Raw genomic sequence first — 14,320 nt, 5'->3', positions numbered from 1 at the left:
AGGCCTAAAAAAAATCACTATTTTCACACAGTTAAATTTTGAAAATGAAGTTCTTTACAAACATTTTATGACTTTAAAGTTTCTACACCTTATTGTATAGTCTACTGCTTTTTAAATTGTTTAGCTCAGTCATTTATAAGAATTAGCACCATGTCCATTATCACATGTAGCAAGGAGAATTTTTACTTGCATATATTATTTGTGGTCCTCACAATGAGGGGCATTAGGGCAATTGACCTATTTGTATAATATTTCTTGTGGATTTAAAAAAAAAGAAGATAAATTGACTAGTATTTTAAACTATTCCTAAACTTTGAATGATGTCACATGAGATCATATTTTGTCCTGTCATATCTTGCTTACATGTATTTCTGTCTTTTAAGGAAAGTTTTCTAAATGTAAAATTTTATTCCCATGTGATCCACTTGCATGTAATGATGGCAAGCCTGTAAAAATGTGACAGGATCACACTACACTACTTTTATATACAAAAACGTATATTGGTATGACGTTGGCGTCGTCATCCGAAGACACATTGGTTTTCGCATAATCAGTCAGGGGACTTACTTAAATGAGTGATTTTCTAAATCACTGATTCAAGTAACATTATGTACCTAAAGGTTGGAAGTAAGAGTTGTCTTTCTTTAATAATCACCTATTTAAGTAGTACAAATTAATCACTAGACTAAGTGATTTAATTTTATTGTAGCTTTAAATATAGAATACTAATGATCCAGGAACTAATTATGTTGCTAAAATTATTAGAACCAACATCTGTGTTGATAGGATGACCGGGTCATGTCAGGTGATGACCTTGTACTAAATCTAGGATAATGACATAAAAATCACTTGTTCAAGTATCATACCTCAATTTCCTTCCAAAAAATCACTTCTTTAAGTATCATTATTTTAATAACCCCCACTAATTTCAACACCCCCCCCCCGAACAGTGAAATTTTGATCGTGAACAGTAGAATTTTATTACATAATCTATAAGATGAAACCTTGAATTTTACAGGAAAAATACTCCCACTGCTGGGAAAAATCTGTTGAGAAAGTATCAGTTCATTATATAAAGCCATTTTTATAGCATTTTTTCAAGTAAAATAGAATTTGCAGCTAAAAGATTGCATCAAAGGCATAAACCTTGATGCTTAAAAGAGGCAAAAAGTTCATTTTTTTCAATTTTACTAATGAAAAGATATTATCTAAAGCTATGTGTTTAAAATTTTGGTAAAACTACAAAATCACAATTTGTGACAAAACTTCGAATTTGCTACTTAAATAAGTGATTTAAAAATCACTTATTTCAATAAGTCCCCTGACTGATAATAACTTTAGTTTAAGTGAATGGATCTCTATGAAATTTTACCATAAGGTTCAATACCACATAAGGAAGGTTGGGATTGATTTTGGGTTTATGGTACCAACAGTTAAGGAATAAGTAGCCAAAAATAAGCATTTTTCTAGTTTCCAGACAATAACATGTGGAACGGTGTATGGATCTCTCTGAAATTATACGAGTTTCCCATACAACAAAGGGATTGTTAGGATTTGCTTTGGGGGTTATGGCTCAAACTGTTAAGGAATTAGGGGCAAAAAGGGGGAAAAACAAGGGTGTCCTGGTTAATGGACAAATACTTTAGTACAAAACATAATTTAAAGCAGTGTAAGGGAGGTAATTCAAATACATCATTTGAATTACTTCCCTTACAATGCTTTTAAATTATGTATAAAGTAATGGTTAATGAACAATTAAAACAATTAAGACAATTTAAAAGCAGTGTAAGGGAGGTAATTCAAATACGTTTTGATTACCTCCCTTACACTGCTTTTAAATTATGTTTAAAGAAATGCATATTTATAAAGGAAGGCCAGTAAAAATATCTGGGGGGGGGGGGGGGGGGGGTTAATACACAATAGCATAGTGTATTGCAGAAAAGCCAAAAAAAAAGGGGGGGATAAATTTTTTATTTTTTTTTGTGGGAGGAGGGGAGGGGGGGGGGGGGGGTCGATTCGCAACAGCAAAGTGTATTGCATAAAAGCAAAAAATGAAATATAAATTCAAATCATATCATATAACCATTTCTAATTTCTTTGACTACAGTTATTCTGTGTCGGAAACCTTTTATGTGTCAAATATTTAATTACAATCCAAATTCAGACCTGTATCAAGCGCGAATATTGCGTCCATTTTTGCCCCTACTGTTCAGGGTTGGACCTCTGTGGTCGTATCTAGCTGTGTTCGGCGAAGCAATTTATTGTGTTTTGGTTTGTTTTTCTAATACTGTATGCAAAAGGTCAACTATATTTGGTGTATGGAAATATTTTACAATGTAGATGTCAGTCTGGCAGGTTGTATTTGACCTTGACCTTATTTTCATGGTTCATTGTTTATGTTTAGTTTTTGTGTTTTGGTCTTTTTAGTCCCCAAGTTAGCATTTTGTTCCAGTACAATTAATTTTTAACCGGTAGGGGACTATGTATTGCCATGCAATACTCTCAGAATGCTTGTTTTCTTAAACTTTAAGCAATAAGTCAACTATATTTGGTGTATGGAGTGATTGTAAGGTGTATATGTCTGTCTGGCATGTATCATCTGACCTTCTCCTTATTTTAATGGTTCATTGGTCAGTGTTCAGTTTTCCTGGTTAACTTTGTTTCTTAGATACTATTAGCAATAGGTCAACTATATTTGATGCATGGAATGACTTAAAGGTGTACATGTCTGTCTGGCAGGGTTCATCTGACCTTGACTTCATTTTCATGGTTCATTGGTCAATATAGAATTTCCATGGTTTGGTCTGTTTCTTTATACTATAAGCAATAGGTCATCTATATTCTGCGTATGGAATGATTGTATCAAAGGTGTACATGTATTTCTGGCTAGGTTTATCTGACCTTGACCTCATTTTCTTGGATCATAAATGTTAATGTGATACTTGTAAGTTGTAGTAAAACTTTATATGTAGGACTATCAACATTAAATCAATGGTCAGTATAGTAGGCGAGACATTTCAGCGTGTGCACTCTTGTTAAAATATTTTACCTAGTATTATTTAATATACAACAATATACCTAAAACTTAATTTTTAAAGATTAAACTATTAAAAAATTAAGTGTTGTAAAGTATATATTTAAAATCTTCAGAAAAAATCCTTTTGAAATTAAGGGCAGATAGTGATACTGAATTTTATAGGACAATTTTTTTTTTTATGAAGAAAATAAGGCCCATGACTCCCCTATTTTTATTTGAAACTTAAAAGTATAAATGAAAAGCAATCTCTCATCAAATTTTAGCCAATTCTATCGTTTAATGTTTCCTCGATAAGGAAAAATTAAGTTTCACCTATATAAACAATATATAATAACCCCAATTTCTTTAATTTCAATGTGTATTAACGAAAAACAAGGTCTGTGACCCCCAGTTATTATATTAAAATTTGAAAGAAAATTGACCCAGAAGTCTTTTACAGTTTGTAAGAAAAATCTATCATCGAACATTTAGACACCCCAGCAGAGCTACCTTCAAGATGTAATTCTAGCTCAAAAGTTAAAAAAAATAGTTGACTGACGGAAGTGCATTGAGATAACCACCCTTCATTTCCATTTCCAAATTAAGATCAAAATTACAAAACTTTAAGGAAATGTTAAAAACATAATCTCTACCTAAAATCGTTGCATGTTTATTTTCTATAGCAAAATGTTACCTGATAAAACATTACAATTTATTTTATGAAGTCTATATACATGATATACAAAAAACAATGTATTTTATGGAAATGTTAAAACTTGACACAGTTATACAATGTTAAGGATGTTCGCTCCTCTGTTTCAAAATAACAAAGTTTTAAAATGACTGTTATAGATTGATAGAATATGAATAAGGGAACCTAAAAATTAGAAAAAAATGATAGGTCCGTGTTGTATTTTTTTTGAGATATAATCAATTGAAAATTTGGCGGGAAATGGTTTTCTCTTGACTTTTCATACATTTAACATTGACACCTTTTTTCTTTCAAAAACTATGAAAAAATAACAAGGATTTTATAAAATTTTCAAAAATGACTTATAAAACCATACGCAAAAAAATTATGAAAAGAAAAGTAGGGGTCAGTGGGCAAAATTGTTATTGGCACTACATGGATAAAACTAGAGGATTCCGAATATCTGAAAAAAAGTAAAAAAATAAGAGTAGCGAACATCCTTAATCCATGTGGTTATGATTGTGTTTGTACTGTATAAAAGTTTGTCATGTACTGATATGTAAGTCAATGTTAGCAAATATCAAAACCTATTCTACAATCTGAAAATAAAGAATAAAATGATATTGAGTTGAATTAGCTATTAAAAGGGATTTATGAGTACAGAAAAATGAAGAGAACAAATGATCTGTTATTAGATGTGTGTGTAAGTTATTGCCCTGTTTACAAAGATTATTTCTTGAGGTAAGGCCATTCAAAAAAGACTTTTGGTTTCCCCTAACTCGGCCGGGTCTGTTTTTACCCTACTGGTCAATATCTTTTTTTCAGCAGAAGAAATAAAAAGAGCAAGAGTCTTTTTTAAGACAATTACAGTGGTCTCGTTAGCCCAAAATAGAAGGGCGCCGCGCCCTGGGTGCCTTCATCCGCGCCCTTCTGCCCTGACGCCTTTTTCCCAAAAACCCTTGTGTCGTTTTGGTAAAATTGCCTTTTGTTTCATGATTTCTTATCACAAAGTTAAATTACATATATGACACCAGGTGATTGCCCCCAGATTAATCATGTCATTACAATCAATTACAGTGGATAAGACTTCAAAGGTGTTAATAACTAGGTAATTTAATTAAGACAATGTACCTTTTTGTCATAAATTTGATGAATGTGTCAGTGAGTGATTTTAGCTTGGGTTTCGATCTCCAAGAAGAGTGTATAAATGAAGACTTTCATGACTTTAGAATAGAATTTAAGTCATCAAAATACAACTATGCCTTCACAGAAACGCCGTCCATCTCAACTTGTGAGCGACAAGCAAACAGTAAACGTGTTAGAAATTAATTTTGGAGTTACTTCCCCTGTTTTAGCTTATTACAAATTTGTGCTCCTAAAATATTATCTAGTATTAAAAATAGGAATAAATTACCAATTGAATACAAAATTATATAAGAATGTTACCTTAAGGATATTAACTGTCTTTGAACATACCAAAAAAAATATATTGCAATTTATTTTTGATAATCATACTTTTAGCAATCCATGTTCTATACATTGTCAATTAAGAAATTTATCAGTTCAGTTGTTATGATGATGTTAGGCTGCAATCCTACATAAATGGGTAGTGTGAAGTTAAACTATCATGGCATCAACTTGATGAAGCTTTACTAAATAATTCCTTAACACAAACAATGAAAAAAAAGTTTTGAGGGCCGAAGTCTAGTTGAAAGTTTTGAAATAAGACAACTCTGTCACATGTATGCTAAACTATGAGATGTTTAGTTTATGTTGGTTTTTTTTGGAAAAGGGGGGGGGGGGGGAGAATAGTAAGTTAATTTGCCTCTATTGGTTGATAGTGATGTGATGTATGAATGTGTATTGACATGTTTTATCAACATGTCGTATGAATTACATTTTCTAATGCAAATTTTATAGAATAAATAATCAAAACAACAACTTATGCATCTTTCTTAACAACATATACAGTAAAAAATAGAATGTGAACTTGTGATACACACAGAAACATAGACAAAAGAAATGAGCAGTGCCTTTTCCTTTCATAAAAAAGTGCCCTGCCCTCCACTGGCACCCTGCCCCTTTTGATTTCTAGCTGGAGCACTGAATTATATCAATGATGATTTTATTGTCAGATAATTTCTTTAAAAAAATTTCATTTATCCTTCTTTAATTTAAGATAGCTTATAGATCAACATGATCAATATGTAAAATGTCAAACAACTTTTTTATGAGAATTTCCTGTCAGTGGTTTAAGAAAAAAAAAATGTCTGTTTAGCGAATTCGCATGTGCTTCATTGATTTTAGTACACCCCAAAAACAATGTAATAAAAAGTTTTCCTTCTTGCACGCCCTTTTAAATGTTTCTTGTGTTAGGGGAAATCCACATTCAATTTTCAGTGGCCTAAGTTAATATTCAAAAGCATCAAATAAGGGAAAAATAAATCCATTTTGAAAATGTCCCATAACTAATTACCTATATATGAAATGTACATCCTTGTTATCTGGTGGATGGTTGATTGATTGGTAGTGATACCATATCTTCTTATAATATTAAGATATTCTCATTTATAGATCAAGTTAACATGGATGCTTTCAAAGATCTGAGAGAATTCTCCCCACCTGCAGAGGATATAGATAAGGCAGCAGAGGAGGAGGAGGAGGATGAAGACAATTCTGAGGAGGATAGCGAAGATGAGGATGATGACGATGATGATGATGAAGAAGGTGATGAAGATGGGGATGATGATGAGGAGGAAGAAGAATTAGGAGAAGATGAAGGTATGGTGAAAGTTTTAGTGTTTTTGTAACATTTGCTATAGGCTGCATAGAGTTGGGGGAGACAACTTTTCATCTAGGGGCCCCAAACTGTCAAAATATGAAAGAATAATATTTGCACTTTTCCAGACAGAGAATTTTCTGATGCTTTCACAAATCTTTGTCCTTTAAAGGCATTATATAGTTCCTATTTTAGTTTTTGATCAAAATTAGTTCACCTTTTGCATGTTTTGTTAAAACAAAACATGGGACTTCCTACATTCAATAGCTGCTAAAAAAATATCCTGTCATCAATTTAGATTTTCTCATTGAGTTAACATAGAAATGCTTGACCTTATTTCAGAATGGGAGACTGATGAAGATGAAAATGAAGACAGTCAGGATGTTACCTTGGTTACCAGTGATGATGATGGGGAAGGAGAAAACTGTCCTATTTGTCTGAACAAGTTCCGTGACCAGGATATTGGTACACCTGAATCATGTGACCATTGTTTTTGCTTAGAGTGTATACAGGAATGGGCAAATGTATGTTAATCTTGAGAAAAGTTCTTGTACTGTATAAAAAATGTAACGTAATTTAAGAGAATTAAAAAAATGCAGATATTCACAGATCAATCAAACTCAATATTTAAAAAGATTTTTGGAAGATTTTCATATGAGATTAGCTATTTTAAAATTTCTTGGTGTCCAAAGGGCTTTAAATATTTAATTTGTCATGAAGAAATTTATTTTGAGCATATAATGGTTCAATAAAAATATGGTAGTTTACATACAACATTAATTTTGCGAATAAGTAAAAACATGATAAAGTTGGAGATTATCTTTTATTGTAGAACGTTAATACATGTCCAGTGGATAGACAGGTTTTCCATTTGATTTTAGCCAAACATGCATATGGAGATAAAGTCTATGAGAAGGTAAGATGGTTTTAACGTTATAGATATACAGTCAGAAATACCTTTTCATCTTCACGAGGGGCCTCTGTGGCCGAGTGGTCTAAGTAGTTACTACTGTAATCACTAGCCAGTCAACACTGAGGTTGTGAGTTCGAACACCGCTCGTGCAGGTGCACTCGACTCCAATCTTAATTGAATTGGATTGTCAGTTTTCCTATCAAAGGTCGGTGGTTTTCTCCGGGCACCCTGGCTTCCTCCACCAATAAAAACTGGCTGCCATGAAATAGCACAAAAGCAGTGCTTAAAAGTGGTGTTAAAACACCAAAAAAATCAAAATCATCTTCACAAATCAGACAGATTTGAGTCTGGACATAGATTTGACTCTTTGTTCATGTTCTTACACTTCAATATTAACTAAAAAGACAACATAGAGTTCATGTACAATATTTATATATTGCAAACATGTAACCAACTTTTCACATCGAGCAACAACCTTAAAACTGACCAGAATATACATTAAATGTGTCTATCTTTGAATGTAAAACATGTTAAAATAATCACAATCTTTAAGTGTTCTACAGAGGCAACTTTATGGTCATAGATAAATAGCTCTAACTAATTGCGACAGTTCTATAGAGTTCATTCAGATACTAAAAAGATATTTAAGATAACAAGTGTCATGATCAAAGTTCTTTGTAATGTCTAATATCAAAATTAGCCTTTTAACACTCTTACATACTGCACAATCATTTACATATACTCATTTGTTAGTGGAATGCTTACAACTGACCACCGTCAGAAGATTACATAAGGAAGTATGTTTATAAGTAATTGGAGCCCTGTCAGTTAATTGGCAGCAGGCCTTTAGTGATGTACTTTTTCCTGTGATATGCATGAGACGGTCTGTAACAAATCTTATGAGCCTTGTTAGTTTATTAGCCTTTAGTGTTCAGTAATGAAACTTGGCATGAATATTCATCACTTCTTGAAGGTGTCACATACACAGAAGAAAACTGTACATTGAAAGTCATGGTCAAAAACTTAGTTCAACTTAGCCACCAAAATACATAGGTATACAAGTAATTTCCACCCTCATGATTTAAAAGCTTTTTGAGTTCAGTAATGGAACTAGGCATGGTTTCACCACTGTTAGAAGGTGTGTCACAAATTAAAAGTCTTTTGAGTTCAGTAATGGAACTAGGCATGGTTTCACCACTGTTAGAAGGTGTGTCACAAATTAAAAGCTTTTTGAGTTCAGTAATGGAACTAGGCATGGTTTCACCACTGTTAGAAGGTGTGTCACAAATTAAAAGTCTTTTGAGTTCAGTAATGGAACTAGGCATGGTTTCACCACTGTTAGAAGGTGTGTCACAAATTAAAAGTCTTTTGAGTTCAGTAATGGAACTAGGCATGGTTTCACCACTGTTAGGTGTGTCATAATTTAAAAGCCTTTTGAGTTCAGAAATGGAACTAGGCATGGTTTCACCACTGTTAGAAGGTGTGTCACAAATTAAAAGCCTTTTGAGTTCACTAATGGAACTATGCATGGTTTCACCATTGTTAGAAGGTGTGTCACAAATTAAAAGCCTTTTGAGTTCAGTAATGGAACTAGGCATGGTTTCACCACTGTTTGAAGGTGTGTCATGTACAAGGAAGTAATTACCCTATCATAATCCATGTTGAACATACTAACAAAATTGTATGTAAAAGTCGAATATCACTAGTATTAGTTTTGTATCAGCCAAATGTCTGCCTTTTATAAGCTATGTTCAAATGGAATAACCTTGATTACTTCTAAAATTCCATCACAATTTACTTATTTGCGTGTGACAGGGCGGGGTCTCCTATCATTATACTCTAGTTTCATTAATTTTGACATTGCACACTTGTAGGTATATTCAGTAACACTACCTTAAAAGTCTTGAATATAATTTATAATTCAAGAATTGTTAATTAAAAAAAAATCATAGACAAGAAAATAGATATTTTAGAGTAGGCAAAAGGGCTTCACAATTACAGTTTTGCAAAATGTTGTGTATTTATATGAAAATATTTTTACCAAAAGGAACAATCCTAGATAACAAGTAAATCTTACTATACAGTATGGATTTTGCTCATTGAAGGCCAAACAGTGTCCTATAGTTGTTGACATCATTGTCCAATGTTCTCTGGTAGATATTTATCTCATTGGCAATACTACATTATTTTTGTTTGACCGCTAAAAAATTTTGTGGTCGTATATTGGTATGACGTTGGCGTCGTTGTCATCGTCGTCGTCCGAAGACACATTGGTTTTCACACTCTAACTTTAGTTTAAGTGAATGGATATCTATGAAATTTTACCATAAGGTTCAATACCACAAAAGGAAGGTTGGGATTGATTTTGGGGGTTATGGTAACAACAGTTAAGGAATAAGGGGCCAAAAATAAGCATTTTTGTAACTTCCAGACATAACTTATGTGTTAGTGTATGGATCTCTCTGACATTATACCACAAGTTTCCATATCACAAAGGGAATGCTGGGATTGATTTTGGGGGTAATTGCTTCCAAATTTTAGGAATTAGGGGCAAAAAAAGGGGCAAAAAACAAGTATTTTTCTAGTTTCCAGACAATAACTTGTGTTCAAGTGTATGGATCTCTCTGAAATTGTACTGCAAGGTACCATACCACAAAGGGAAAGCTGGAATTTAGTTTGTGTGTAATTGCCCAAAACGTTTAGGAATAAGGGGCCAAAAAGGGGCCAAAAATAAGCATTTTTCTAATTTCCAGACAATAACTTGTGTTCAAGTGTATGGATCTCTCTGAAATTGTCCTGCAAGGTACCATACCACAAAGGGAAGGCTGGGATTGATTTTGGGGGTAATTGCCATAAAATTTTAGGAATTAGGGGCAAAAAAAGGGCAAAAAGACAAGCATTTTTTTAGTTTCAGGACAATAACTTGTGTGTAAGTGTATGGATCTTTATGAAATTGTACTACAAGGTTCCATATCACAAAGGGAAAGCTGGGTTTGAGTTAGGGGCTAATTGCCCTTAGCGTTTAGGAATTTTGGGCCAAAAAGGGGCCAAAAAACAAGCATTTTTCTAGTTTTCAGACAATAACTTGTGTTCAAGTGTGTGGATCTCTCTGAAATTGTACTGCAAGGTACCATACCACAAAGGGAAGGCTGGGATTGAGTTTGGGGGTGATGAATCATAAGGGGGTTCAAAAATTGGGGGGGGGGGATTTTTTTTTCCTTTTTTTTTCTTTAAAATTTTCAATTTTAAATTGGTTATTTCTGATTTATATATAAAAGCAAATAATAATGATATGGTTTGAAATGGGTAAATTAAAAAAATTTAAGTTCTTAGACCACATTCATTCTGTGTCAGAAACCTATGCTGTGTCAAAAATTTAATCACAATCCAAATTCGGTTCTGTATCAAGCTTGAATGTTGTGTCCATACTTGCCCCAACTGTTCAGGATTTCGACCTCTGCGGTCGTATCAAGCTGCACCCAGCGGAGCATTTTATTTATGATCATTTATTTTCAGATTCCAGTAAAACCCCTTTGTTCTCTGGTAGATATTTGTCTCATTGGCAATACTACATTATTTTTTGTGATCATTTATTTTCAGATTCCAGTAAAAGATAAGAAGATTGATGATGAGGAAGATGAAGACCCTACATATTGTGAGATTTGTGGTCGATGTGATAGAGAAGACCGTCTGCTGCTCTGTGATGGTTGTGATCAAGGGTATATATTTTTCAAAGGCAAAATAATGTAAAATTGTTGGTGGTTTTGTTTACTGGGTATCTATATTTATGAATAAGAGCTCGAGATTAGGGTGAACATCAATGAAACAGTGTCACAAAAAACCAAAACATTAAGGGGGGTGGCAGCAAACATGTTTAACCCTGCCACATTCTGTAGTTGTTTGATACATTGTACTTAACTTTATAAACTTCAAAATGAGTTCAAAAGTTAAAAGGTGAGTTCACAACGCCATTAGATAATTTGCAAGGATGCCAGGTTGCCCATTAAAAAGGACTTGACTTAAATTCTGTAAGACATGTAAGAAATTCCTATTATTTTTATATTTAAAACTAAATGATATGGCTGTATGTTGTAGGTACCATTGTGAATGTCTAAACCCTTCCCTTCAAGAAATACCAGTAGAAGAATGGTTTTGTCCAGACTGTACTCAAACTGAAACAGGTATGAAAAATAATCACATATAACATAATAACATGTGGGTTGTTTTTCATTTTGTGACTTTTTTTTCAGGAGGGATGGGAAATATGAATAATTATCTTTAAAAAGTGCTTTAGAGCTTTCTGAGGAACGTACAAATTTGGTTTCAAGAGAATGGGAAGATAAATGCTGTCAGACATGTTTTCAGTTCTTTGCAAATACTAGAATTCTAGAAAAAAAGTTCATACATCCATTTTGAGGTTTTTTGTGACTTTTTGTATATGCAAATAGTGATGGATTAAATGTCAAAACACTTTCAGATCTGTCTGACAGACTGACCTACTACAGGTTTGCCATTACTTTGAATTTTTCAATATAGTGAATGATCTTTAAATTTTCTGACACCTACTTTCTGATTAGAAATACTTTGAGTTACAAGTGTTGTTGATTTGATAGCGTGACCACATCTCCATTCTTCTTTTTGTTTGTTAAATATATATAACATCACAGTACCCCAAATTGCATCCATTTTGGAAAAAAAGCAAGTTTTTATTAGAGACATTATGCATTTTTTTAACATAGCTAAATACATATTTAAATATACACCCAACTGACACATTATATATCAACAGATAAAGTATTCAGTGAAAATGTAAAATATACACAAATGTCTTTATGTAACTTCTACAAAAAGTCAATTTTTAAAAATGAGCAAATATAATTTGTCACAGGCATCCATTTTTTACAAAGTGAATAGTAAGCATGAACTAATGTCAATTTTTTCTTAATATTTTGAGAAATAAAACATCAGTTACTTGATTTTTTATGGATGTTTATCTAATCATGGATGCAATTTACATGTAGGTACTCTTCATTACAGATTCTTGTTTTTTTGGAGGTCAGTTCAAACATTTTTCTATGATTCAGTATGGATTAAAATTAAATTTGTTAAACTATGTATTAAGTAATGATACATCTACAACATGTACAAAATAAACACTGAATGGAAACTTTTTTCAGGATCCTTAATAAATGTTGTTGGAAAAAAAATGTCAAAATAGGTGCAATTTGGGTACCCTCATGTTAAGTCAATCATGGCTGTATCAATTCTTTCTCCAAAAATTTGCTTCATTTTGATGCAAAAAAAAAATTCTGGCATCAAAATTAGCATTAACAATCATTTAGATATAGTTTGCTATTATATTTGATTATATATCTATACCTCATATAAATACCTTTTAAGTGTACAAAAGAGTAGATCCAAAAGAATTTATTATGTTTGGTAAGTTTTGACTTGTTTTCAGTTTCTTAATTTTTGCATGCATTTTGACTTCCCCAAATTATTTATATATTATAATATTGTTCTAAAATGAAATTTTCAATAATTTCAATTTTATTTTAATTTTTAATTTTTAGAATTAAAAATATTTTCATGGCACAAAATTGACTACATGAACATGATGTATATAAAAGATTATCTACATCTACTTAAAAGATTATTAAGCTGGTTTGAATTTCTTTGTCATATATTTGAAGTTTGTTCAGTAAAAAATGGGTGTGGTCTTGTTGTTATTATTTCCCTTTCTCATTTTCTTGCATATTAAAATAAAGCATTGGTACAAAGAAAAGTGCATTACCTGGTCAGCAGATCAATCATTTGAATGTGCCTTTAATATTACAACAGCATCAAATAAAGAAAATGTGCTATGAATGACTTTTTATTGAATAATTACTCCCAATACTTGATACCTGCAAATGCTTTGGTGTGGACCTTAAACATGTTTTAACTGTCAGAAGCCTGTCGTCTGCCTGTCATTCAAATTTCTTTCTGCTTTTCTTCTACATTGGTATAAAATTCTCTGATGTTGACAATTTTGGTTGATGTGGACTTGAAATAGAAGGGCAGAATACCTTGATGTGTTAATCATAGAAAATATAAATTTTCAGAATGTTAAGACATGAAGTTTTTAGATATTTTTAACATACTATAGAAATATTTGTTTTTGTTGGGGCTAATTTTCATGGATGAAGGTAAAATAGTAATCTTCTTACATACTTAATTTCATGGTTTTAATTGATTGATTTCAATGATTGATTGATTGTTGGAGTCTAACGCCACTTTCAGCACTATTGGCTATATCGTGAGGCCGGTATTAATTGGTAGAGGAAGTCGGAGAGAACCACAAACCTTTGGCAGAAAAACTGGCGGTTATAGTCAGTTAAGATTGGAGTCGAACCCACCAGCCATGTGCAGGGTTCGAACTCACAATTTCAGTTTTGACAGGCTAGTGATACAGTACACTACTTGGACCACACTGCCACAGAAGCCCTGTCATGGTTATAAGACATTCTGCATATAAACTTATATGAAATTGATATCTCGTCGTAAAACACAATAATTAATACTGACAAATAATTATGAAACTTCAGCACATAACTGCCTTGATGGTGGTGGGGTAGGGTGCTTGCCTTTAATTGGGGACATCATAACATTGATGCTTATTAGGCTCAAATCAGACTTATAAATGGGTTGGTGCTGCTTTTCCTACTTATCATGTAGCATTTAAGAGCAAAGACTGGTCAGCACACAGTCAGGAGGGCTACATGTCATCTTAGCAACAAGTACCTTGTCATTTGGCATTATAAAAATTACTCAGCATGTCAGCCAAGTACAAAGTAGTGTACCTTCTCATAACATTAACATGCTATTGACATGAAATCCCTCTAAATTCTGATATTCTCATCAACCGATCAATGTGTTACG

At 32.6% G+C, this 14,320-nt stretch overlaps 1 protein-coding gene across 4 annotated transcripts in view; it reads left to right on the top strand.

Moving 5' to 3' along the window:
- The window catches only part of LOC127705669 (PHD and RING finger domain-containing protein 1-like), a 290,389-nt gene that overhangs the window by 733 nt on the left and 275,336 nt on the right, over nucleotides 1–14,320 (top strand). For all 4 annotated transcript variants that reach the window (XR_007983928.1, XM_052210000.1, XM_052210001.1 and 1 more), the window contains exons 2-6: nucleotides 6,282–6,488; nucleotides 6,829–7,010; nucleotides 7,319–7,402; nucleotides 11,000–11,118; nucleotides 11,495–11,580. Coding sequence is in view for 3 of the 4 variants with exons in the window: in XM_052210000.1 (XP_052065960.1) it covers nucleotides 6,293–6,488; nucleotides 6,829–7,010; nucleotides 7,319–7,402; nucleotides 11,000–11,118; nucleotides 11,495–11,580 (667 nt within the window). In the remaining variant the exon portion in view is untranslated. The remainder of the gene's footprint in view (nucleotides 1–6,281; nucleotides 6,489–6,828; nucleotides 7,011–7,318; nucleotides 7,403–10,999; nucleotides 11,119–11,494; nucleotides 11,581–14,320) is intronic.

Source organism: Mytilus californianus, unplaced genomic scaffold (genome assembly GCF_021869535.1).
Source record: "Mytilus californianus isolate M0D057914Y unplaced genomic scaffold, xbMytCali1.0.p SCAF_6, whole genome shotgun sequence".
In the NCBI taxonomy this organism is placed as follows: domain Eukaryota; kingdom Metazoa; phylum Mollusca; class Bivalvia; order Mytilida; family Mytilidae; genus Mytilus; species Mytilus californianus.
Note: the sequence above shows the minus strand (reverse complement) of the source record. Positions and strands in the feature narration are given on the sequence as shown.